We start from the raw sequence: 26519 nt of genomic DNA, 5'->3' as shown, positions 1-26519 counted from the left end.
ACTCATGCTGTTCTGGCAGGTAATATCAGATCTGGTCACATCTTAGTGTAGTCACCCTTTTGATGTGTGCCATTCAGTTTTGAGCTTTTGCTGTCTTTTGTGTCCTGTGTTTGCAGAAGAAGCCATTTTAGAAAGGTGCCTTTGGCTGCTGAGGGCATAACAGTGAAACTGCACGTAAGTGTCCTGTCTGTTATATGCCCACCTACTTGCCATGTTACTTTGAAGTCAAACTTTAAGGTTTCACTCTGAGAGTTGTTTATTTTTATTCCTTCCTTCCTTCCTCCCTCCCTCCTCTTTTTTACAACTAATAAAGTGCCTGCCTGCCCCACAAAAGTGAGGCCATCCTAATTTGTGGCTTAAACAAGTGTGATATATTCCACAAATGGAATATATCCATTGAGGTGTTTATCTTATTGCTTTTTAATATAGCCAAGGGAAAAATAAAGTAGACTACTAGCCTTGCATTAAAAACACGACTGGTGGATCTATTTAAGCTCAGAAAACCTCAGAACACTTTCAGAGATGCATCTGAAATCAGAGTTTGACAACCCAACTGTAACTCATTCCACAGGTATTAGTGAAGTCTCAACCCAGAATTTGATGATGCACATGTTTCTACAGTTAAAATTACAATATGCAACTACAGCAGTGCAAACTAAAGACTGAGTTTGAGCTTAATTTCTGCCCATGATTGAACAGACTTTTTCATGCTGGATTAAACCTTTAAACGATAAGACTGAGAAGGAAATTTGTCTGCTGGTGAAGGCAGTGTGGATCACTGAGCAGTACTAGATTCTGTGTGGGAGACTACTTTCCTGGAGGCTAATCCAGGTCAGCTGAATGTGAACTGTCTGAGGACCATTGTAGACCTTATCTTTCGATCATATTCTTTAGCCTTGCCCCCTGGAAAAAAACCAACCCTGTAGTTCATACACAGTATCAAAAACTTCCACAAAATACCCAGAGGATAGTAGGAGACGAAATTAATTCCATATAGCATATGGCATGCAAAGCCATTGTCTTACAAATGTGATAGCCCATTGCACTATTAGACAATGCCTGTACTAGTAAATAAGATAGATAAGGGCTTTTCTGGCGCCAAGCAAGATTTGCACAGCATGGCTCATGCCCGTGTGGCTAAACCTTCTCCTTTGTGCAAACAGGTTGGCTTTATCCGTGTTACGTATTGGGAACAGCCATTGCTTGATTTACCTCCTGAACCATAGAGGGCTATGGCTTAGGCATTCCATAGGAGAGTGCTAGTTGGCAGTGGGTCAAAGCCATGCTGGAGGCTCTGTTTGTCAAACACCATGGATGATTGTGGACAGTGACAGTTAGCAGCCTGATCCTGCTGAGTTTACTAAGTTAGGTGTAGTAATAAACCCTGTGTAAGACTATGTTGGAGTCTCTGTGATACAATAGACGAATAGTAAACAAAGTCTCCTAAAGGTAAAGTTAGTAAGTCTGCCAGTTCTTCATCGAAATGTTTCATGGTCTACAGATCAGATTGTTTCTTTGTGAGCTTAACTGCTTGTGTGGGACATCAGCCCTTGATCAGTATAGAAACTTTATTAGTAACCACACTGTCTTGCTGGTTCCTATGTACCAGTAGGTAGTGTACAGACAGTTGCTGCAGCACTGTCAGAGAATGCAGAGCATGCAGGATCTTGTATCACTGAGCATTTCCAGCCTTACTGCAGGCAGTCTGTGGTGGAACTGAGTATACAGAATGTGTGCAAATCTGTCCCTATGTAGACAGGTGTTGCTTTGAGACTTTGCTCTCTTTATTCCGGATTTGGTGTGTGAATGGAATATTAGCCAAAAAGTTTATTTAGTATTGAATTTCTGAGAAGAGAAGCTTGTCTATTCCAGACACAAACTGCAGGTCTGCTTTTGGAAGGAGCAGGTGGCTTGATAGTACCTTGCAGCTTCTGGCAAGCCCTGAAGCCTCACAGTACCTGTTAGAGCTCCTTTGATACACCTAAATGACAATGCAATGTCCAACTCTGATTGCATTTTTAATAGAGTTAGAAAAGTGCCTGAACTTGCTAGAATTTTTTTCTTTCTTCCTATCTAGGTATATTTCATGGTTGTTGCATTTGTTTGATAAATCTTTTAAACTATTTGACGCTTCTTTTCTGTTGCCGGTTTGAAAGAAGCCCAAGCCCTGGTATCATTTTATTGAAATAGCAAGTGCAAAAATACAAGGAGCGACTGTGTGATGAATGTTGCTTTTGCTTATACTGGATGATTTCCAGGCAACAGATTTATGATCAAATTATGGTGTTTTAATGATTAAGATACTAATATTTTCAGAAGAAATTACTTTTTGCAGGAAACACTCAGCTCTTGAAAGAAGTCACCTGGATCTAGGTGGATGCTATGTGCTAAAGTGTTAGGGGGAGTAGGGATTTTTTTTATTCTTTTTTTTTTCTTCCCTTTAAATTCAGCAGGGCTTGGTGTACAGGCTGCACATATGAAATCCAGCGTGCTTGTTGGCTGCTTCAGCTTCTGCAACTATCAGTCAGAGTAGAGACAGAGGGTATGTTCATAAGTGTTTCTTTACGAGAGTTCTCCAAGGTGAAGTTTGGTAGCCTCGATAGAGGCATTGTTTGGCACAAAACCTACCAGGGATAAGTTTAGACTCTCTTTACCAATGACAGATGGTAGAACTGTTCAGTTTATTTGTTCACAGTTTACTGTCTAAAGACTGTGAGTGGTATATTTTGTTAAAAAATGTGTGGGAGAGTGACAAAGAATGGAGAAAGGGACTGGTAAAAGGAAGGAAGGAGTGATAAGTAGGGGTACTGCACTGGGAACGCAGGCTGAGAGGAAAGAGCAAAGGGCAAAAACAGGCATCTAAGTTTATCAGAGATGGGAAGAAAAAAATTCCAGTGAGGATCTAGAGACTCGCTAGGGTTGCTTCAGTCCAGGAAGGCACTGAAGACTGATGATCTGGAAGGTAAGACTGAGTGAAAAGGTCTGTGTCTCCCCTCGATGTTATTTTCAGAGAAGTTCCATAGCACCTTGCCAATCTTCAGTTTAGGTTTTATGATCTGAGAAACTGGGGCAGTAACAAGGGAAGGTTGTAAATTTAGGTGGCTGCATCTCCATCCATTCTTCTCATTCAATAACTCGAGTATTATATAGTTCGCATTCTGGTCCGAGATGCTTATTTGGAAATGATTGTTTTTAAAAGATGCTGTATTAACTGCCCATCTTATAAAAGTAATTATGTATGACTTATTGTTCCTTCCTACACATAATGACACTAAACATAAGTATTATTTCTAGAGGTGCTTGTGTAGAGTCCAGTCATTTTTCTGTTGAATGATACCTTATTGTGTGACTGTTCCTATTGATTTCACCTGAATTACTTAGTTAAGAAGTATATATACATGGACCAAAGGGATTTGTTTCAGGTTTTCCACAATAAGGTTTTGTATTTCTTTATTGTTAAAAGGACTCTGGTTGCAAGATTGATTGCTATGGAGTTAGTATTCAAAACTCGTTATAGATCTCATTCTAACTCACAAGTCTGTTGCTATTTAGAATTCTATCCAAGGACAAACAAAGGTTAGTGGAGGGGTTAAAATCAATCCCTCCTCTTCCTGGGTCTTCAATGGGCATTGGTTTTTAATGGTTAGTAACATTTCTTTTCTTTCCATAGGCAATGTTCAGTCTCTGCATGGTTGAAAGCGAAGCTGATGAGGTGAATTTGCATGGTGTCACAAGCCTTGGTTTAAAACAAGCCCTGGACTTTGCATATACTGGACAGGTATTGTACAGTTCTTCAAATGAAGAGGCACAAAAAAAAGCAAACTGCAATAAAAACTGAAGATGACCTTTATAGAAGTACTAGAAATTATTTTTCTTGTATGATGTTCAGTACAAGGTCTTTTGATTTAAGATATTACTTTTCATATATTGTTTGTTGGTTTGATTTCTTTGTGGTTGTTATTTAGAGGGATTGTCTGATAAAACATTGTTTACATGCATTGTTGCCAGCTAGTGAACCATGTAGGACTTGTATGCTCCTTTTATGGTGGCTGGGCTGTTCATAAAACCTTAATGTGAATTGATTCTGTGTGCTAAATTACATGGAAAGAACCATGGTGGTTTCCTAATAATAAATATTTATAAACTCTACTGTGTTTAACAAATTATATAATTAAGGGGAAAAGTAGTCTTTTACTCTCTGGACAGATGCAATCTAAGAATCTTTGTAAATGCTTGTAGGTACTATGCATCTTTATTGTAGCACTTTTTATGATAGCAGGTTATGTATCATGTTATATTACTTCAGAAAATGCAGAGTGATGCTCCTCCTCCCTCTGCCACCCCACCAAAAAAACCCAAATGTGTATATGAGCTGCCATATCTTTGCACTGCATGCTTGGATGATGTTGCTGTATGACTCCATCTGAGTTCAGAGTTCATGTATGGTGAGCTCGGAACATTGAGCTACTTTTGCTTCAGACTCTAAAATTCTAGATAACCAAACTATTTCTGGAAATGTTGCTACAACAATTGAGTCCAGTGGTGTATATTTGTTTATTAGCTAATTTTGAAAAGGAAAGCTTAAATCCATATTACGTTACTCCAGAAGAGTTGCTGGGTTGTACCACTTTAAGGCATCTGCTTCCATACTGTGGGTTGAGTATATGGCCTTAATTTTTTTTTAAAGGGAATTAAATAGAAATAAGGAAAAACTTATTTTTCCGTGTCTTAAAGGAGCTATTTTTTTCACCAGCTCACACAACAGTTATACTTTAGTATCGGCCTTAGGGATTAGCACTTGAAATTTCTGTGTTTCTGCTGTTATGTAGAGCATCACCTATTCAAAGATTTCTTTGATATAAATGAGAGACAGAGATACCATGCTATATTACTGAATGGGCTGGAGATCTCAGTACATGACTTGTCACTGGTATGCTTTTTGGTTTTCCACTTGAAAGTTTTGATAGGTCAGTTATTCTGAGGAGGGAATTCCTGTTGCTAAATGGAAGTATCTTTCGAGAAAATGGGTTGTAATTGATTTCTGTCTGACCCATCCTGTCTGCTGTGAATAGAGGTATACTTCCCTATCATTCCACCAAATTCAAACTGTAATAAACCTGTGCAAAATATGTTGAGAACCTTGAAAGGATGGATTTGGCTTTTATGTAAGCCCAGAATTCACCCCACGTTGCTTCCAAGACAGTATCCTTGGCTCACTAGTAAATAATATGTGCCTTCGATCCTTTAGAGACTTTGTAGTCTTTCATTTTCAGGTATAATCTACTTTGAATAAATGAGTGTGCTTCTTGAGTTAAATATAGATCTGCAGGTATGTACAGTTGTTCATATATATGAGTGATTATAAGGGAAAGTTTGCGCTGTCCTGTCTATCAGATACACCAAGTGCTACTTTGAGGCACAGAGAAATGAGAAGGATTCTGTAGGAGTTCTCTCATAAAGATGCTTTTGAAGCATAACTTAGTGGTACGCAGGTCTGAGAATTCGCAGTGTCAAATTTTCCTTTTCGTCCTTGAAATTCTCTTCTGGCACTTGTTTTATATGTATTGAGCATTGCTTATGTACTGACTCAGGCTGACAGAATCTGGGTGAATGTTTCAAGGTAATTGAGTGGGAGTAATCCCCAAATGCTATTAATAAATAATGTATTACTGCGTGCTTACATCAGATAGAGTTCTGAAAACAGAGTTGCCTTTAGTTTGAGTCTGTGAACTCTTTCTAATGTAAGAAACAAAGGAACTAAATATTTCTTCTTAACCTAAAACTCACTTATGCCAATTACAACCTGATATTACTCTGAAAATGTAGATATCAAGACATGATCTGATGTGTCTATTTTTAACATGCTTGGCCAAAATCATAGTCCCAAAAGTGGATGTTTTTTTTGATAACACTGTGGAACTGACAACAATTTAGTGACAGTCCTAAGGTATTGTGCTGGTTTCAGCTGTAACAATTATTTTTTTCTCCTTCCTAGTAGCTGGTGCAGTGCTGTGTTTTGGCTTTAGCCTGAGAACAATGCTGGTAACACACCGATGTTTTTAGTTGTTGCTCAGTAATGCTTACCCCGATCAAGGACTTTTCAGTCTCTCATGTGCTGCCAGTGAGGAGGGGCACGGGAAGCTGCGAGGGAGCAGAGACAGGACACCTGACCCAGACTAGCCAAAGGGGTATTCCATACCACAGCACGTCATGCCCAGTATATAAACTCAGGGGAGTCACCTGGAAGGCCCAGATCTCTGCTCAGGGTGGGCTGGGTATCAGTCAGCGGATGGTGAGCAATTGTATTGTGCATCACTTGTGTTTATTGGTTTGTTTTTTTTTTTTTTTCCCCTTTACCCTTTTAGTTTTATATACTCTCCCCTTGTTATTTCCCCTATCATCATCATCATTAGTAGCAGTAGTAGTATTATATTGTACTTTAGTTATTGGACTGTTCTTATCTCAACCCATGGAGTTTACATTCTTTTGATTCTTCTCCCCATCCCGCCTGGAGCATGGAGGGAAAGAAGAGGGGAGTGAGTGAATGGCTGCGTGGTGCTGAGTTACCGGCTAGGTTTAAACCACAACAGGTATCCATGTCTAACAAGATAAATACTTAGTTTCAACTGTCTTCTCTTTATTTCTTTAATACTTTGCTAAACTTGCATCCAGTTTGAAGTGTAGTAGCTCAAATATAATTTTCTATGTAAAATAATCTATTGGAGACATCTGGTGGAAATACTTAATATTGCATGATGGTAATTTTGGATCCCTACAGTTTTTGAGAGTTATTAAAATGAAGAAATTTAATTTTTAGCATGACATTGCAATCTGAAATGAGGCTGTCATCCTTGCATCCTTGCCTTTTTTAAATTTTTTTTTTAATTTGAAATATGCATGTGGACTAAAAATACAAACTTCATCTTCCTGTCTGCTTATGCAAACAGTGCCTTACCATAATTACTGTTGGAAATATTTTGCTTTTAAGAGAAAATTGATTGTCCAACAGAAGAAAATATTGTTGTAAAACTCAAGTTAAATATAATTAGTATCGTAATTTCTACTGAATTGACCCAGTACTATGGTCCCTAATCATCACAAAGAATGAAATGCTGGTATAGAAATAAATAAAAAGTAACAAAAGGAATAGCAGCAGAATTTGGTTTTGTTCTATGTGTGTAGGCTCTCAGTAATACTCTAATAATGAAATCTTTGGCAAAAAATGTCATAAATACATTCCCTTTTGGCCATAGGCATTTTTCCACATAATCCTCATATTCAGAACTCAGAGATACAACTCTTTTCCTGTCATAGTTGACTCTTTAGCTGTCATAGTTGGCATATCTTTTCTTCATAAAAGGGCTTTAAGGTCATTCTCTCTTTCATGTTGTAACTGGTAGCAATAACACTAGGCCAGAGTCTCAGTGACTAGATTGCTCACCCTTCCTTCTTACAGGGGCATTTTGCAGGTGTCAGGTATGTATTGGAAGGGAGATGGATGAAGTACAGTCTATACAGAACTATATATTTTACATTATTAATATAGAGAAACAGTTCTTGGTGCAAAGTTTAGAGCTCACCATTCCTTCTGTCAAAGTAAGAGTCTTAACCACTGGGTTACAGTGTTGTGGACACTGTTGCCTGCTCTTTTTGACTATTTTTTGGGATTTTTAGCTTTTCTGTTTCCAAGAGACAAAATCTAATTTGGAGGAATGCGATAGGCCTTAAGTGGGCCAGTGTAGTTGGGTGGCAAGTCGCTCATCCTTATAAGAAAAGGTGCTTTTGATCAAAAGAGAACTTTCTGGCACCTGAAAAGTTTCAGTGTTGAAAACAGGCTTTCATAAACTGTAAGTGTTGGGGGACTAAATAGTTCAAACTGAAACTTTGAGCCTCCTCAGTTTAGATGAGGCTTTTGAATTCCTCCTCAAATTTAGGTCCACAAACTACATAATTTATGTTGATGTCATATATGTATGCAAAATCTAAGTGCTAACCATCGTTTGAATCAGCTGACAGGCACCGCGTCAGTTTCAAGAAAGAATTGTGGAAGAACACTGGATTTGCAGTAGATGATAATGCTCCTAGTTCAACAAAAATACAAATACACAGTTGGAGTCCTGTGTATACCAAAATGCTTCGCTGACTTGGACCTTTCTTCTTTGTAATTATATTCTATCATATGTCTTTATAGTAATAGAAATATTTTGCATTTAGATAGAATTTTATTTGAGGACCTCAAAACGCATTACAAAAGCAAGTAATTACTTTCCTTACTTTGTTACATCGTAGACAGGAAATTATTTTGGGAAAAATAACTTTCTAAAGACAAACACAGCAAACCAACAGCTTTATTAGGGCTTAATACCAAGTTCTGACCAAGTCCTGGCTGGTGTCTCTTTTTCTAAACCATAATATTTTGTTTCTTTACTAATAGAAATTAAGTTGTTTTCTTAAAGTTATAAAATTATTCTAAATTACCAAAGTTGAAAAGAAAGAACTGGTGAGGCAGCCTCCCCAGGGAAGTGGTCATGGCACCAAGCCTGTTAGTTCAGGGAGTATCTGGGCAATGCTCTTAGCCATATGGTTTAGTTTTAGGTAGTCCTGCAAGGAGCACAGAGTTGGACTCTATGATCCGGAAGGGTGCCTTTGAACTCAAGATATTCTATGATTTATATGCTGTGCATTTAACACAGTTTTTTATTTAGTTTTCTGGAAAAATATTATGGCATATCAGAGAAATGCTGGTCAGGATTCCTTCTGGCATTGGCTAATGAGACATCTGGATTTTGTAACAAGTGATATCAAACATTCTAAGTCAGGGCTTTGGGCAGTTGCCTGCAGGGGACTAGAACATTCTTCCCCTGCTCACACTTTTCCAAAGCAGCACTTCTCAATGTACAAGGAACTCAGGCTTCAACTGAAGTCAAATAAACAGGGAGACAGGCAGAAGTGCTAACTGGTTGCCAGAGAAATGCAGTTTAAATTGCTCTAAAAGAAAAGTTAAGGTTTTTTTGATTGCTCTGAAGTACACAGAGTGGTCTCCAGCAGGGAAAAACAAGTGGTACTTTTCTTAGATGCCTGTCTCGTTTGAAATGCTGGTCATTGCAAGTGAAGTCAGGAAGAAATTTTCTTTTGCATCAGACTGGCAGGAATTTTAGGATTTTTTTTTTTTTTTTCCTTCTTTCTGTGTTAAATTCCATAGGGTTTACTTTCTAGAATTTTCTGACATGATGTTATGTATTTCCTTACTGTCATAGCATAATGCAGGTTTACTTTTAATATGAATTGTGTCACCACCTCACTTACTCCGTGGCCCCCCAAACAGCTGAGAAGGAAATACAAGGGTCTAAATGAGTAGCTGTAATGAAGGTGATAGAAGTACCTCCTCCATCACTCCATCTTTGGGCAGTTTATCCTCCTTGGGCCTAAAGTAGCTTTAGTTTAGTGTCTTTAAAAGTGTCTGGATGAAATATAATGCCCTGCAATATACAAGGAATAGATTAAATCATCTAATGCTTTTTTCCAGATAGAAAACTCATGAAACTTCATAGAGGTGATAGTTAATCTGAACTTTACCTTCTCCCTCAGGATGTAAGATTCTTTGTTGGGAAGGACAGCTAAAGGAGTTTCCTTCTCAGTCTCTTTTGTCCATTACTGCCCTCTTTGCTGTGACCTTACAATTTTTCTGTTGGCCTCTACTGGTTTGTTAGTTGTAAGGGGGCAAGAGGCATTAAAAGAGTAGGAGGATGTTCTCAGTCTGGGCAGTGTGGAGGTGAGGCATGAGTAGTTGTCCTTGAGAAAGGATGGTGGCTTTTATACTGTTCCTAGCCCAAGAAGTCATAGCTGCTAGTTTCTCTATGTTGCCAGGAAGTCTCCCAAAGAAAACTGATTGGAAAGGCAAGATGTGTGATCCCAGTTAACCTTTTCCACACTTACCCAGAGGCCAAAGATGTACTGTGTTAGAGGGGATGCAGGGTGAGTTGGGAAAGGAACAGGGAAATCTCAGGGGAAGGAGGAATGGGTTCCAGTTTTAGAACTGCTGACCATAGGGTAGATGTACAGGGGGAGAGTTTTTAGGGCCGTGTGTATCTGTGACCATGGGGCTGATTATAGAATTCCCATTTCTGCTTCAGAATTGTGCTTCAGAAACTCAGGTTTAATTTATGAAAGTTTCTAGTTCTTGCGTTTGCCGTGCAGCTTTCCTCAGTATATCAAAGTAGCATAAATGATACATTTCCAGATGGATTTAAATTGTATGTTTACGAATTGTGGATCTAAGAAATTGTTTAATCTGACTTTCTGGATCTTGTGAACTCAGCGTTCTGTTGCAAAGAGACACCAAATTACCACATTTTTGCATCCTTTCTATCCCTTAGCCTACGGATTTGACCACAAGAGGGAGTGAACTGGATTTAGTGCATGCTGTCGGAAGGGTTTGTGGGATGATGGAGGATAGAATGGCTGCCTTGAAGAACAGGATTCCTGTTTGAAAACACCGTTATTGTGAGGGAGGATAAAAATAGCTTGACAAAGGAAATCAGTTTGGAAACAAACAGCATGTCAGACCTGGTGGCTTGGGAAAGTAAGTTACTCAGACTAACTGCAAGACCTGCTCATTGCATACAGGGAGGTGTTAAGCTGATTTCCTTAGGTGGCATCATGGGTCAGAGAAAAGTTGAGAGAATAATGAAAATTAACCCTCAGAAAGAAGGCTTGAATAGAGGACTGATTGTAAGATGCAGCCAGGTGCAATACCTTAATTGCCACTAATTAGTTTTAATATAAAACTAGCAGAGAAACCAGTCTGAAAAGTGCATTTGTCATATGAAGCACATCCTTCACTGGTGAAGATTGCAAAATTCATCTGAAGTTGATGGTTCCAAATTACTTTTTCTGCCCTTATAATTATGCCTTGTAACCTTTGGGTTAAGGGTGCAGTAGGGAAAATTATTAAGCTTCTCTCTCTAGTTTTCACACTAGTAATTTGTGATGAATTTTTAAGGTGTGGTGAATCTTACTTTCCCTCTCCTTAATTTTCAGTAAGTATCACTTCGAAGACCTCAGAGCTATTTCTTTGAGGGTCAGAAAAACAGGAGAGTCAGTCACTGTGTGTACTTGTGTGTATATGGTGGTACTTATGTGCATTTGTTGTTAAAATTCAGCTGGATGGCCTGCGTAGCATATGAACGGCTATGCTGGTAATTAATAAAAATCGAGTAATTGTATTAATGTATGGAAACTGAGAGGTGTGGAATAATTGTGAATTACCCCGGTTTCAGTAGAAAGGAGTCTTGCAGTATTTTCTTCCATCTTTACTTTTCTTTTTCTTGTGGGTTTCCCCAGCATGCAGTTTCCTGATGGTGAACATTTAACATAAATGAATTAGTATTTTTGCCTATATTGAAAGGAGTATCGAATAAATATTCGGATAGTTCCATTTAAGGGAGGGTCTTAGGAAGAGACAAAATAGACTTTTCTCAGTTATCTTGGGAAAGACAAAGGTGAGTATGTTATCTCAGCAAAAAAAGTCTTGCATGGGTATAGGAAAGCTGTGAGAAATGGAAAAACATGTAAGAAATGTCTGTCACCTTGAAATGAACTTTTGTTGCTGACTTTGTGTGAATCAAATACACCTCTAGTTAGTAACCAGTCACCCTCCTTGTCTCTTGTCCTACTTCTCGTCTTATAATGCTACTGGTATTATTTGTAAATGGATTTCTGTAGCTTTAAAATACATTAATATTATCACAGTTAAATATAGTTTGTCTGTGCCTTCAAGGTAGTAATCTGCTTAGGGTTCTGGTTCTCTTCATATTGCGTCTTTAACAAGGCTAAGCTGGTGGCTGGCACTTAATAAGTAATATGACATCGGATGACAACTTCCTCAGTGTAAATGATGTCTGAATAACAAACACTGCAAGGTCTAAAGCAGCTTGTTTCATCAGTCTGACCTTGAGTTCCCATTTGAAAATATTTGATAGTGTTGCTCTTTTTTTCAATATACCTATAGGAGATATTTTTGAAATTGAAATCCTTTCTAGCTTTCCATTTGAACTACCTCTCATCATGCACAGCAACCTCATTAGCACCAGCCAAAAACTCAGATTGTGCTGGCCCTGGTTCTTGTTTACATTAAGATCCTTACATGTCTTTCTGACTAGATAAAAACAGTATGTAAATTACATATATGTTCACTTAAAACCTAGTATGACTATATATAGTGATTTGCACAAGCTTTAAGCATGTCATGCACTGACAGAATTCAATGTAAATGAGTTCTTGATATAAAAAAGAATCAATCCCTTCTTGCTTGTTCTATTATATCCATTATGTTAAAGATACTTTGTGGTTTTGCTTGAGGAAACAAATACTTTTGTGGGTTTTTTTATTTTAATTTCCCTCAAAAACAGTTTAACTGCAAACGATGCAGTGTCTTCCCTTTTGTTTGCCACCCTCCTTATTCCACTGCATTTAAGACATATAAATGATATGTGAGATTAAACCAAATCGTGTGGGCAGAAGAGAAAGGAGCTGGAAAAAAATCAGCTTTACTTCCCTGTGGAGCAGTGAGAGACTGACCTCATGTGGTGTGAAACCAATGTTGCCAGGGAAATACAACAAGGATAAAACTGAATGAGTGTCTTTGAAAAATTAATTTTTCTCATGCATTTCTGATTTTTGATGTTGCACCACTAATATTTAAATGTAACATTAGTTTGGATAGTTTGTCATGTGATTGCTGATAAGAAGTTGACTTTTGTGTCCTGAAAGGGATGCTCTAACAAGCTGACCCTGAGACAGCAGACCCGGAGCTGAGGCCCAATTATCCTGGCTGCTGCCTGTGCGTGATTTTAATTGAAATGAGTAGGAGTTTCATGTGAGCAAGTGACAGAATAACCGGTCTTGGTTTCTAAGCCCTTTCTGGCACTTCCCCAGCAGCATGCTCACTCTATGCCATCACAACCTTGCTCTGTAAAATGAACACAGTGGTAAGGAAAATTATGAAGTGGTACCATGCAGAATGGGAAGGGTGTTCCTAGTCTGTATATTTTTTCACAAGCATGAACAATATTAATAGTGGAGGCTTCTGAGTCAATTCTGTTGACCTGATTCATCAGTAGGTATGGAAGCATCCAGGTATATATGGATAACAAAAGGAGGTTGTGTTATTTTGAAAATTCTCCTTTATAAATAAATAACATGCAGCGGTTAATGTGGCTTATGGACTCTCACAGGAACATCTGCTTAAAATTCCTTTGGGTAATTCAGGTGAACTTTAAAACTCCGTCCCCATCCTGCAAAGACTTCTCTATATGCTTAATTGTATTCTTTCCTGTTCTTTCTGTTAACTTAAATGTCTGAAATAACAAAGGCCTGTTAGTAATTTCTACAAGTGCTCTGAGTTCTACAGGGCAAACCTTCCATTTTCTTCTTTACAGATCCTCTTGGAACCAGGGGTGATACAGGATGTCCTAGCAGCCGGGAGTCATTTGCAGCTGCTGGAGCTTCTCAGTTTGTGTTCTCACTATCTCATTCAGGTGAGGCTTCTCTGCCTGATTATCAGCCATTTCTGTTGGGTAAGCTTTTGTTTCAAGTCTAATCTTAGTAGGAGAGTCTTAGTACGATACCTGGTGTAACCTAAATGTCAATAAAATGGATTTCAGGAGACATGAATTTTGAATGTAATTTGAGTATCAGTTTGTGGTAGATGCTTTCTCCTCCCATCCATTTTGTCCATTTCAGTTCTGAAAACAAGGATGGTCCACTGATCACGCGCATGGGAGTCTGATTCCCTCCTTTACCAGAGAATTTACTTTCTTCTGCCTCAGTTTACCAAATATTAAATGTTTCCCTACTGCAGTCGTGTATTGTGAAGCATTCAGATACATAAGTGTTCCCAACAGAATATTGATGAATATTTCATGGCACTAGCTATCACAGAAGGGGTAGGCCTTATTACAACGGCACCTTATGCTTAACTGGCCTCCCACCCATAATGCAGATAATATTATCAACATTAGGGCTGTCGTTATGAAGCACAAAATCTGACTCCAGTAAACTCATTTTTTGTGCTTGGCTTGTATAGGAGATGGCTCATGATGGTAGCAACAACATAGCTTTGATGTGTATCTATGAAAAGCCTTATTTTAAAAAAAGGCGATAGCAATTCTACAGAACTGTTTCCTTTTCCTTGTAATTTTTCAGTATTGTTTCTGAAATAAGGTGCATTTGGCTGTATCTGTGCAACAGTTGGGCATGGAAGTGCATGTCAGCACAATCCTCTCTGTATGCACTTGCCTTCCAATAGCATAACTGCCTTTGAACAGTCTGAGTGTGCTTGGCAGCACACTGAGCTACTGAGTACCCTAGACATGCAGGATCTCATGTTAAGAGCTCCAGAATGTACTTGAAGACTCTGTGTCTTAGGGAGAAAGAATCTGTTCTTTGAGTTTTAGCCTTAGGGAAGCCTTCAAAATGTGTGTTCAGTAAGTTGATATTGATATGTGCATTATAGATTGATTAAACAGTTAAAGGAGCTAGCAGTTTGTTTCAGTTTGTTTTCAAGAATGCATGGAGGGATTTAATTTTTCTGAGAAAATAGACAGGGAATGTAGTGGGAAACATGGTTGGTTTGAGAAATGAGAGCAGTGAGATGCCAAATGAGCCACAAAACCATTCGGCCTATCAGTTGTCACGCAGGCATGGGAAGGGGATACTGTAATGAGAATGAAGATGCAAGTCTAACAATGATAGTCATAGTGTATTTAATGCCACCCTAAATAGTCCGTGTGAACATGTCTCTGCTGCTTACATGCTATGTCTTTGTTGGAAATTGAACCAAAAAGACCATTGCAGCAAAGAAGCTAGGGGAAGTGTTAAAGAGTAGGGAAGAATCTGAGTATTGTAGTGCTGGTAAGGTAGGGACATGAGAAGATTCTGGAAACGGACCAGGTATATGCCCAACTTGTGCTAATTTCTGCCACTACCTATGCTGAGTAGCCTCTGGTATTTGCAGATTTTCCTTTAGCACCACCTTAATACTTTTAATCCTGAAATCACTGTGGTGGAAAGACAGGCAACTGTAGAATTAGCAGTGCTTTGGATCTTGCCCTTGATATGCAAGCCATAGACAAGTATTTAGGAACAGACTACTAATTAATTTAAACCAAAACCAAACCAATCAAACAAAACCAAACCAAACCCCAAAACAAAGCCCCCAAAACCCCCCAAACAAATCAAAACAAAAAATCAACCACAAAACCATACCACACCCTCCCTTTTCCCCAAAAAAAGTCAAACAAAACCAACCAAACAAAAAGCCCCAACAGAAACAGGGTGAGCAAACATTGCTGCCAAATTACTCTGTAATTAACGGACCAGTAAAAATTCTCTGGAAGTGACAGTCAACATGCGATTACTCAAATAATGTGCAAGAGCTCTCTTGTACTCCAAGTAGCGTGCCAAGACAGGGTAGCTGGAGCTATGCTGGTGTAAAAATGAAGAGGAAGTGGGACCGACTGCCCAGATTTACAGTGATGGAGGTAGGGAATAAGGAGGAGAGTATGTCTGGGGAGACAGAGCAGTGCTAGTTTTGTAGAGTATTTTTGAATCAGGGCCTTTATGTAAGGTTTCGAATCTGCATGGACATCTGTGGGATGACTGTAACTTACATCCTATCAGTCTCTAGACTGCACTTTACTCTTTTTGCAGTATTTTTAATACCAGATTCACCACAACAAGGCGTATCTGCAGGCAGATTTGCAGTCTGAATAGGCCACAGTAAGAATTAATGTCTTGTTCTGCAAAGTTGCAGTCCATGCAATTAATTCAACCCTGAATAGTTGTGTAAGCTTTTTTAGCAGAGGTCAACAAGGTAGTATACATAAACACTGCAATATCTTTCAGGGTTCAAATTAATTATATCAAATATCTGTTCATTTTCTACATAGTATTGGTTAATTTAAAAAAATATTTATTGCTTTATTTTAGTACTATCTAAAAATAATATCAAAGTAGCTAAAGAAGGCTTCCCTTGAAGTCACTTATGATGCCTGCAGTTGGTAACTGGGGCGCCTTGTCACCCCACACGCTGTGATAAAGATGCTGGGAAGAGAATAATGCTTGCCCTTTCTCTTCTTTCTGATGAATCTGAATGCTGCAGAGTTCTTCATTTATTGTACTAGTTAATTTCTTTCTTGCTGTTTTGAGTTGTTCAGGTATCATGAACTTAGCTTAGTTTAGCATAAATTCAGGAAATACGGTATGTGGGATCTAGCTGTTGTTTATTATTGTTGTATAGTGATGACACAGAATTTTAAATGTGTTAGGATTGTTAGGACTAGGCTTTTCCCATATTGTAGAGCTGCTCTTATCACTAGAGCTTGTTCCAGCTCTTCTCTTTCTCTAGATGTTCCAGCTTGGCAGTTTTTTGGAGCTCAAGACAGTTTCATCTCTTCTTGATACTTTTATCTGGGGCCTGTAATTATTCTATGGATTTCAATAAGACTCTTTTTTTTTTTTGCTACAAATGCAGTTGGTATGGCTCATACACATATCCATTCCAAGACATGTTTGTAGTCTGTGAGATTCCAAAGTAGATTGCACTGATCTAATCCATCAAAGATGGTGGTTGAAGTGTCTAATTGTCAGAGCTGATTTGCAGTGCTCTGGGGCAGGTTCATTTCCAGCCAGTGCTGCCTTTCATATTCACTGATCTTTAAGGAATTTCATCTCAGTTGTCTCAGCATTGAACAAGTCATTATTTTGACTGTAAGACAGGTCCTCTTTCTTATAGACCAACCAGCTTAGAGCACTAAGATGTCTGCAACAAATAGTTTGCATCCATATTTTATTTTTATGAAGAGTTTTTGATCAAAGTAAAGACAGAAAAAAAGAGAAGGAGCAATCTTTCTCCCCACGCCAATTAAGTAATATCGATCTCTAAGATGTTTATGATAGCAGGATGCAATGGAGGTTTCTGACAACACTGCTAATTTATTAAATGCATTTTATCATCTATAAACTTCACATTATCAAATGTTCTGGAGCATCTAATGCTGATTCCGTTTTCTCATTGGAAAATTCATTCTTATTTTGGCTTGAAAAATTACTAGTTTTTATTTTAAAACAATTGTAGATCATATTTTCTCTACTTGCCAACAGGAGAAATGCCTAAGTATTCCTTACTTTAGGTCTGAATTCCAGCTTTGTGTTTTGCAGACTTCCTCCCCTGCCTCAACAGTGTTGGATCTTGAATTATGATTACTGCCCAGTCTTTGCTGTTTGGGGGATTTGTTTTTAGCTTCATTTGTAGAGGGGAACTTTTTTTGAAGCATGCTGATGTATTTTGTTTGAAATACGTGCATATTCTTGACTCTCAGATCATGTTATCTGCATAATTCTCAGGTACTTTAAACATTGAAATAAGGCTTGAAATCTCATACATCCGTCTTAACCTAAACAAACAAAGTAAGTCAATGTGATTGTTCTTAGCTGTGTTGCTGCTAGGTGTGGAAAAGTTAAGCTGCAGACTTGAGCTTTGTGTGTCTTGAATTGCACTAAGGTCTGTGATTGCACACACAGCATTTGCTTGCAGAGTGCAGATCCAATTCTCTAAAACTCTTTTTTTCTTAGTTCCTCTTCCAGCTCAGACTGCTTGTCAGTTTTGGCTGAGGTTTTTCAACAGAGGCTAATGCAGACAGCTGCAGCCAACAGGTAGACTTTGAAATATAATTGGAACAGCTTATCGGAATGTCTTGATTCCTTTTTAAAAGAAGTTTTAGCCTTTAGAGTTGCAGTGGACCATAACAGTCCTATTTGGACATTGAAAGGGCAGGAGAAAGCTAGTTGAAGGTGTTGAATGTGATGGAGATCCAAGAATGGGCTTAAATTGAGGTAGTTTGTTTGTGGTGACCTATTTTGCACTTTAAATCTTGTAAATGTTTTTCTGAAGGGTACATGATGACTTTATTCTTATGCAAGAGAAGAAATGTCTTAAAAGATTTATTCAGAACATAGAAATATTTGTTTCATAAATACATCTGAGTTTTATATAACTGACTGTAGATGTAAGAAGTTTTGTCTATTTTCTCAGCTGTTTGAGTATTCAGTTCCAAAGAGAGACACAAACTGCAAATTATTTCAACAGTCAAAGAGTCTTAAGGAGGGAATGCTATTGAGAATATGTATTTTCAATGGATTTTCCTTCTACTGATCAACATCAACTCAATGTTGCGTGGGTATAGCTTTAGTAATCAGATTTTTAAACCGGAGGCTTATTTTCACTGGCATTCAGGGATCTGGGACTAGGACTATATATATTTGAAATCTTAAAGCTAAGTGATTTTTCTGTATTTTCTGAAATCCAGTATTATTGTTTTCCGTGGAGTTCTATATACTATCTGAGTTACATTCAAGGTAATAGGGTGATAGGTGTGAGCGAGGGGTTTAAAGTTGCAGAACTGTCCAAAGCAATGCATTTGTTTCTGAGAGGCAGGACATTGCAGGATTGTTAGCATTTACCCCTATAACTTTCTGCTGACAGGTCAGGCACAATCTGTGAAAAACAAATTAAATTCACATATTGGACAGAGTCTGGGATATCATTTATGTTAACTGTTTGGACAGTTGCATATTTTCAATACAGCCTTATTAGAAGGGGTGTTAGCCAACTGCCCTTGTACTCAGTGCTGGAATTCATTGCCTATTCTCACAGTAGCTAGGAGCAGCAAGTATAGTAGACATAAGCAGCAACCCTGATTGCCATTAAAGTTCCCCTGACTGTTAAAAATTGCTCTGGGGATCATAAATGTTTTTGTGTCAAGGGAAGCTGAAAGTTTGATGCTAATTTTCCTGTTAGTTTTAACTGCATTAAGTTCCCTGCTAAATCATAAATGTACTATATTACCTTTTAGAGTAGATAGAACTCAGCCACAGGTATATCTGCCACTTGCTACTGATGTCAGTTGTAATGTCTTTAAAGAGGGCTAATTTAAGATGAAAAGAATATTTTTAGGTGAGTGATTAAAATGAGCTTGAAAAAAATCCGGCACTGTATAGCAGCAGTCAGTTGGAATTTTCTTGGAGCCACCTCTGTACTGTATGCCCTGGATTCTTGTATACAGAAGCAGACAAGCAGGATCAGCCTTGGAATGCAAAAAATTAATCAACTCACAAATGCTAAAATAAAACCTCCTGGAATAATTCTTGGTAATAATTGAAACAAACAAATTGTCTTGGGTAGGGGCATTTGATTTTTAACCTTATACTGTACTGGTCAACCTAGGCTTATAAAACAAAATTTTTTATGGTGTATGAGCACCTAATGATCTGGATCTTCTACTAATTTTAAACTATTTGAATGTGTTTATAGATCGAAATATGTTACTGATTTTAAAAGGAAAAAGCTACAAATGAATCTGCCTGTGGAATTAAAAGGAGTGTGCATGGTTTACGGAGCTTCAAAGCTATTTATTTTTTTTAAATGCAACATCTCCATTTGGACAGTGCCAACAACACAGTCCCAACTTTCACTAAGATGCACTCTTTCAGAGATGAATTAATTCTTACACCAGAGATTGAGAGCATCACCTTTGTATTGCCAGAAGCCCCAGCTCAGTTGGGATTTCAGCTCCTGGGTTTTTAATATAGAGCAAATTAAACTGCTGGAAAACAATCTAAAGGTCATGTAGCAACCAAGGCTTGCCTTTTTTGAACTAATACTGAGTTTCTAATCGAAGTACACACATACACGCCCTCCAGCCCTCCACTCCCCCAGAATTAGAGTGGTGTTTTATAAAGCCACCACCATTGAACTTGAGTCTGCCAACTTTATCCCATGGTGGAAAGAGGGACCTTCCTATACTGAGAATACAAAATAGGCAGAAATAATGTCATCTTGCATTTTACTGGCTTTCAGTTCTGTGCAGCCACTCAGTTGTTGCTGTGCTAGCGTGCTGATTTTTGAAGGAGCATGTTTTGTCAGCTGTCGAGTCATTGAGCCATTGACAGACATTAGAAAAGTTTTTGTACAAAGCTCAAAAATAACTTCAGGAATTTATTTCCTCTCTTTAACGTACAGATATGCTACAGAGATACAGGTTTATATATATGTAGTATATATAATGTGAACGCAGTACTGAAGATTCCAACTTAGAATGGCACTTAGGAAAAAAATGATGGTGGTTTTCTCCATTTTTTTCAGTTGGTGCCAATGAGGAGAGTAAAAATGGTATACCCCATTGCCTTGAATGCCATTCTTACTGTAACCCACTAGCTGCTATTTAGCTGCAACGTGATAGTGGATATTCTGCTCCTGCGGGGTTAACTCTTAAAGTGGTGCAGCTATTGTGAGGAACTTGCTGACTTTGTGTGTGTGTATTCTGCTTTTCCTAATGAAGTAATAATGGATAAAACCGAATTAGAACTGCTGATGGATGTGTGAAGAATGATACTGGAGTATCTAAGTTTCCTGTTGCTGGCAAGATTCAAGCTTCCAAGCTGCCGAGCTATTTGTATGAATTGCTGGTCTTCTGCATGGGTCACGGGAGGGGTGAGAAGCTGGGAAGAGGCAGATAGTGCTACATCTCCTTCTCTTTGCAATTTCTGTCAGGAAGGGAGAGCAGCTTTGGTGTGTGTTTCTAAATAGGAATAAAGAAGCGGGATTGCTTCCCTGTTTCCCTCCCTGCCCTTCTCATGTTGTCTTTCTAGCCAATGTGGCCTTCCTTACCTGACCTTTTCTGTCCCTGAGCCCCTGAAAGGTTCCTGCCTTGAATCTTTCTAGTATTTTTATAAAGCTGTAAACAGAGGCTGATGAATCCCAGAATGCTTAGTGCACAAAATTCTTCTTTGGTTTTATTACCATCTGATCAATACTAATGTTTTATGTTCCCCTGTCACTCCTGCCCCCCAAATGTCTTTGGCTTTTAATTCCCCGTACTAATTGAGGCAGTTTAGATGCATGAACCCCAGAAATGGCAGTATTTGTAATTGAGTAGTGCAGCCCCCTTAACTGCTGATGTCCTCAGCGGCATGTCCCGTTAGCACTGTGGCAGGAAAACTTGTTTGATTGCAAGAGATGAAACCCAAAAGGCTGAAGGCTGAACAGGACTTGAAATAGGCAGTCGAGCCCTTCCTCCCCAGGCGTGGGCAGCAGGTGGCGCTGTGAGTCCGTAACAGTTTGAGCAGATAAATTCAAGCGAAAATCAGAAAAAATTAAAAGAAAAATTATTTATTTTTACTCCGTATTAGTCTTCTGACCTAATCAGTAAAAAAGTCATTATTCACACAACACTGGGCAATATGCATTGTAATTTTTAACAAATAATAGGAAACTGTTAATGTTTTCACAGGAAATACAGTTCTGTCTTGTGCAGCAATGGTCATTTATCACTGCACTTTGTGAAATCTCTCATTTGTTCTAATTTGAATGTAAATGACTCTAAGGTTTTACAAATAAGGTGACAGACTCACATAAATGTAATTGCAGGGTTCATCTCTCTCTTTTTATATATCACTCATTAAGTTATGAATTAAATACATCGTATTAAACCAGGGGCATGTCCAATGATGATATTGTAATGGCAAATTACTCTATGCTATTAGAGGTGTATTTTTTATTCATGGACATTAATTTGTCATTAAGCGGCATTAGTTTAGCACTTTTATGTGGAATACGTGACCTGAAAGAGGAGACTTACAGCTCTAAAGTGAAAGAACAGGAATATAGGCACCAGATAACACAGAGCTTTTTTTTTTTTTTTTTACCTCCTGTAACGAAGCAGAGGGACATTTTATTTAAATTTGCTTTGATCTAAAGCAGTTCTAGTTGTGTTAAGCCATTTTAGCAAAGGTATTTCTGAAACATGCAAATGCTTTGGCTATAAAGTATTTACCAATGTGGGAAAAGCCAGAATGTAAAGTACAAAACGGTGACTATAAATCATTTGTAACCTATGAACCTGAAGAGAACATTGGGCCTGAAGTGAGTTACAATCTGATTTTATCTCATAAGTATCACTGTGATAGTGAGTTAATTGTCCATCTTTTTGGCATAGCCAAAATAAACTGGGTTTTGTAAAATTTCCTTCATAGTTATGAAGTTAACTCCTCTATACTTTGTATTTTTAAACACATTATTATTTTCACAAGAATCAATTTCAAGTTGGAAATGTTAAGCAAGAGGAGAATCTTTCTTAAGAAAATGAATGAGAAAATTTATTATATGATGGAATTTGAGAGGCAACTTGACACTTGAAGTATTAAACTGAGGAAAATAGTAAATGACTTTCTCTGCTCCATCTTTAAAAGCTATTAAAAAGACCCAGTAAATTTTATTTTAATTTTACAGTCAGTTTAATAGATGAGACTATCCTTTCAAAACTTTGTTAGGGGTCAAAGTTCATATACCCCCAGTTTGTCAGTGTTTGCAATTTAGACTTTTCTATAGACTGTCTTCTGTTAAAGGCAAAAAGTCTGAATTTGATACAAATCTATGTATTTGTTTCCCCGCCCACTGTGATATATGTTATGTTTTTCAGTAATCATTACTGTTTGATCCACCTGTCTGAACTGCTCACAACCACCTTAACTAGCGCAACACACTAGTCGAGTGTGAAGATTTGTAACGAAAGCCCAAAATTTATATAAGTAGTATAAGAAATGGAAGTACCTCAAATTTACATCTAGTTGTAACTACCGTTAAATGCTATTTCAGTACTTAATAGAGAACCATTTCAGTTTGTAGGGGGGCACAAAGAAGGAAACAAGTTCTATGTAAGGCTGTTCATGTTTTCCAGTAGGTCTCTTAGCAGCAGTAAGTGAAAACAGCATTTTTGCACATTCTATTATCAGTGTTTTGTTTGCACAACTGCATCAGAGTAGAATTTGCCAGGGAACCAGTATCTTGCTTTAGAATTGTGATGTAGACTAATTCTATTAAAAACAAAATCTCCATTTCTGTCCAGGGTATTGAATATGCCTTGAACCCAGAATGAATGTAAATGTATACATGCTGTCATATTGAATCTTCAGCCAATATGTAATCAGAGTTTTCAAAGTTATAATTTTGCCTCATTCATCTCACTAATTCTAAACATTAAAAGATACAAACCTAAAGATTAGTGGTATCAACAACTTTATTAACTGTCAATAATGTCCTGCAAGTGTGTTATTCCAAACTGAGTAATATTTGCAACTTTATTCATTTGTTTTCCTGTGTAATCTATTCTAAACAGCTGTTTATTAATTTGCAGGAAGTTGCTGCTAGATTTCCCATCTGTTTCAACAGTGTCTTACAGAATTTGTGATATCTGCCACAGAGTATGTTTAGCTGCCTAAGGTGGCATTGGATCCTGAGTGATTGAAACCAGGACTTTTATTTGTGGTTCAGTGGCAACTGAGCTGGTAACGCATGGAATTTTCTCTATAGTAAGATTTATAGGAGCTGTCATGTCCCTCTGGATTAGAAGGGTAGTAATATATTGTCTGGATTTGCCTTGCAATTTCACTGTTGTTGTGGAAGTTGCCAAACCCACTCAAAGGAGTTTTTTTCTAAATTCGATTTCAGTGTTTTCTCCTTGTTTACTATAAGCCACATGTGTTCTAATTATATATGCAAAAGGCCTGGAATTTCCGTAGCACCTAGGCTCACCTGTTTTTCATTGGGAAAGTATTGTAGTAACCTCAGGTATGTTTAGCCCCCGAAACACAGTGGGATAGGAATTCCCACTGACTTGAAATGGCATAGTGTAGACATGGAAAAAGCTAGGGGGACAGTCCCCATGTCATACACCAGGTGTGAAATCAGTGTTTCTGTGTGCTTGTATTTTGGTTTTGCCTGCCTCACAATATTTTTACTCATATTTGCAGCATTACCATCTTCATAGGCCACTGAAGTATGCAGGAAATATTTGCATACAATGGTGATGTCAAGGACCCCCAGAGACTGACACTGAATATTTACTATGACTAAATACTTGAAAGTATTTTACTACCTAGATACTGTTGTGGGTCTTAACTTGCGTGTGTATTGTACACCATTGGTAAAAAGTCCTAATCAAGTTCTGGACTCATATAGCACCATTCAGCCCTGGACCAAAAGTTCAACAGACTATTGGAACTTCTTGAAAAGGAATAAAAGTAGTAGCATAAATGATCAGTGTGTGTGGTGAATATTTCAGAGTGGGGGGAAAACAAGCAGCATTAGATATATATAACCTGTGATAAGCTGTTGTTAGTGTTTTGCTTTTAGGTGTGGTTGAAATCTTTGAAATTTGGATGTTTTGGCAACATTTTTTACTAAAATTCGTATTTGAAAATATAAAAAAACTACGCGAATTTTTATAACATTGCATGGAATAAGCAGTGACAAAACATTTTTTCAGTAAGCTCTGGTTCATTTTTAAAAAACAGTGACTTCTTGTTAGATTAGCTGCAGAAATACATTCTTTTTGAAGTAGCTGAGCTATATCCCTCCTCTAAGTGCCCTTCCAATTTTCTGTTGAAGGGTGTCTGGCTTCATTCTCATTGTCTTTAAAGGGGGATACAGAAGAGGGCCCCTTCATATACTTCATGATTTTGAGATACTCGCATATGTCTGTAGTTGTGAACACTTAGAAATTGTGCCTGCAATTTCTGTTCTTAAAGGTGGTGTCTTCAAGGTGAAATCTTACAAGCAGCAAGAATTTTGTCATTTGGTTATGTCTCTTAAATATGCAATGCATTGATTAAATATTTTTATCTTCTGTATTTGGGGGGGAAGGGGGATGGACCAAGGAAGCCTTAGTCATAAAGCAAAAGGAATCCTGACTGTTAGCTGTAAAAGGAATCCTGACTGTTAGCTGTTTGAGATTTGGGGTGCAGGGGAATTATTTTTTATTCTTGGTAAGAACTGCTAGACACTAAATGAATAAAAGTCAGCATGATCTTTGAAGGCTCATGCTTTCTTGATGGTTGGCATCTTCAGCAGTGTGAACATGCGCATGTGTTAGTTTTTGGAGGACTTGTGACTTGTTTGGCACCGCTGAAGGTCAGATGTAAGAAATGTCAAACTGGACATTGAGCCAATGTCCGTTTTTTACATTTGGGTTTTGCTCTTTCTAGGTTTTCTGGGTTTGAGAGTCAGATTTATAATAATTTCTGACCAAGAGAGTGATAAGTGAATCCCTAACAATATTTAATATAGAAGCAAATCCTCCTTGATCCGCACATATAGTGAATTCTTTTTTTTTTAATTCAGTGGTGCTTCCAGAATTCTTTTCAGTCTTTTACTTTTCTTTCTCTGTGTCGACTACTACTATGCATTTTTATCCTGTTTACCTCCTGAAATCAGTTCTGATTATTATGTACTAAACCTACTGATCAGCACAGCTCCTAGTCAGGGGAGGGAGAGATGTTCTTTTCACCGCATAAATTTAGGACAGAGTGTTGTAGACGGTTTTATTTTACTGAGAAATAATGCTTAATACAAAACATGTTACAGACATTTTGCTGATATGTTGAGCTATATAAATAAATCGTGTTAAAGTTGGGGGTGGGGTGAAGAAGAAAAAGAATTCTCTAACTACTAGAGCACCAGACTGGGTTCCAGGCACTTGAGGTTCTGTTTTTTCTATCTTCTGCATTATGGGAAATTACTCTTCCGCTTCTCCTTTTTTCTCTGTAAAATAAGAATTTGCCTTGGTTTAGTTGTGTGAGCAAAAAATTTCTTAGTGATTTTTGAGTTGGCGTCAGATATTGCAGGAGCATAGAGATACCTGAAGAAATAAGAGTTTTCCAAACAAAATAGAAATGTTGCCTTTTTAACATTCACATACTTACAATCAGGTTCTTGTACCCTGTTTGAAACTGCCGATTACTCTCATATTTCCCTGCAGCTGTAACAAGTCTCTTGCTCTTCAGAGGGATGCGAAGCCATATACTCTCAGATGTCAAATTGTGCAAATATGACCTCCTTTACTGTACAGACAGTTGGCAAAAAAAAAAAGTTTTCGTTGCAGTCAATTTTTCTTTTACTGCAGGGTTGCAAAATGTTTGTCAAAAATCACACAAAGGCAATGCAAACAGTCCTGTACTTCCTAGTCCAGTTGCCAGGATAACCTTGACCTTACATTCATGAGGCAGAAACCATTTTCTGAAAATTTGGCCAGATTTTTTTGCTTTTATGTATTCTCTCCATTTGATAAATATCTTTGCTCAAGATTGAACCCTTCAGGAGTCTTTCTTTAAAAACTAAGTTGAGCGCCTTAAATCTTGCAAGGTTGTTTTTCCGGCCTGTAATATTTTCATAGCTTTAAAGTGTGGACTTCAGAACTGGGACTAATATTTGAGCCGTAGCTTAAAAATGCAATGTTGAAGCAGCAAGGGGGGTTGTTTCTTTTATTGGACAGTACTTCATGTGCATTTTATAAGTCGTTTTTTTTTTTTTTTTCCCTCGGCACTGCTCAGAGACAGATGTTGCCATTTATGACCACTTCACTTTGCTAGGAAAGCCAGACAATGGTCATATCCTGTCATTCTCA

General features: G+C 37.9%; 1 protein-coding gene across 5 annotated transcripts in view; it reads left to right on the top strand.

Moving 5' to 3' along the window:
• KLHL32 (kelch like family member 32) overlaps window positions 1-26519 on the top strand; it is a 117727-nt gene that overhangs the window by 42291 nt on the left and 48917 nt on the right. For all 5 annotated transcript variants that reach the window (XM_030489477.1, XM_030489478.1, XM_030489479.1 and 2 more), the window contains 2 exons: window positions 3671-3778; window positions 13440-13538. In XM_030489477.1, the coding sequence (XP_030345337.1) occupies window positions 3671-3778; window positions 13440-13538 (207 nt within the window). The remainder of the gene's footprint in view (window positions 1-3670; window positions 3779-13439; window positions 13539-26519) is intronic.

Source organism: Strigops habroptila, chromosome 6 (assembly GCF_004027225.2).
Source record: "Strigops habroptila isolate Jane chromosome 6, bStrHab1.2.pri, whole genome shotgun sequence".
Lineage (NCBI taxonomy): Eukaryota > Metazoa > Chordata > Aves > Psittaciformes > Psittacidae > Strigops > Strigops habroptila.
Note: the sequence above shows the minus strand (reverse complement) of the source record. Positions and strands in the feature narration are given on the sequence as shown.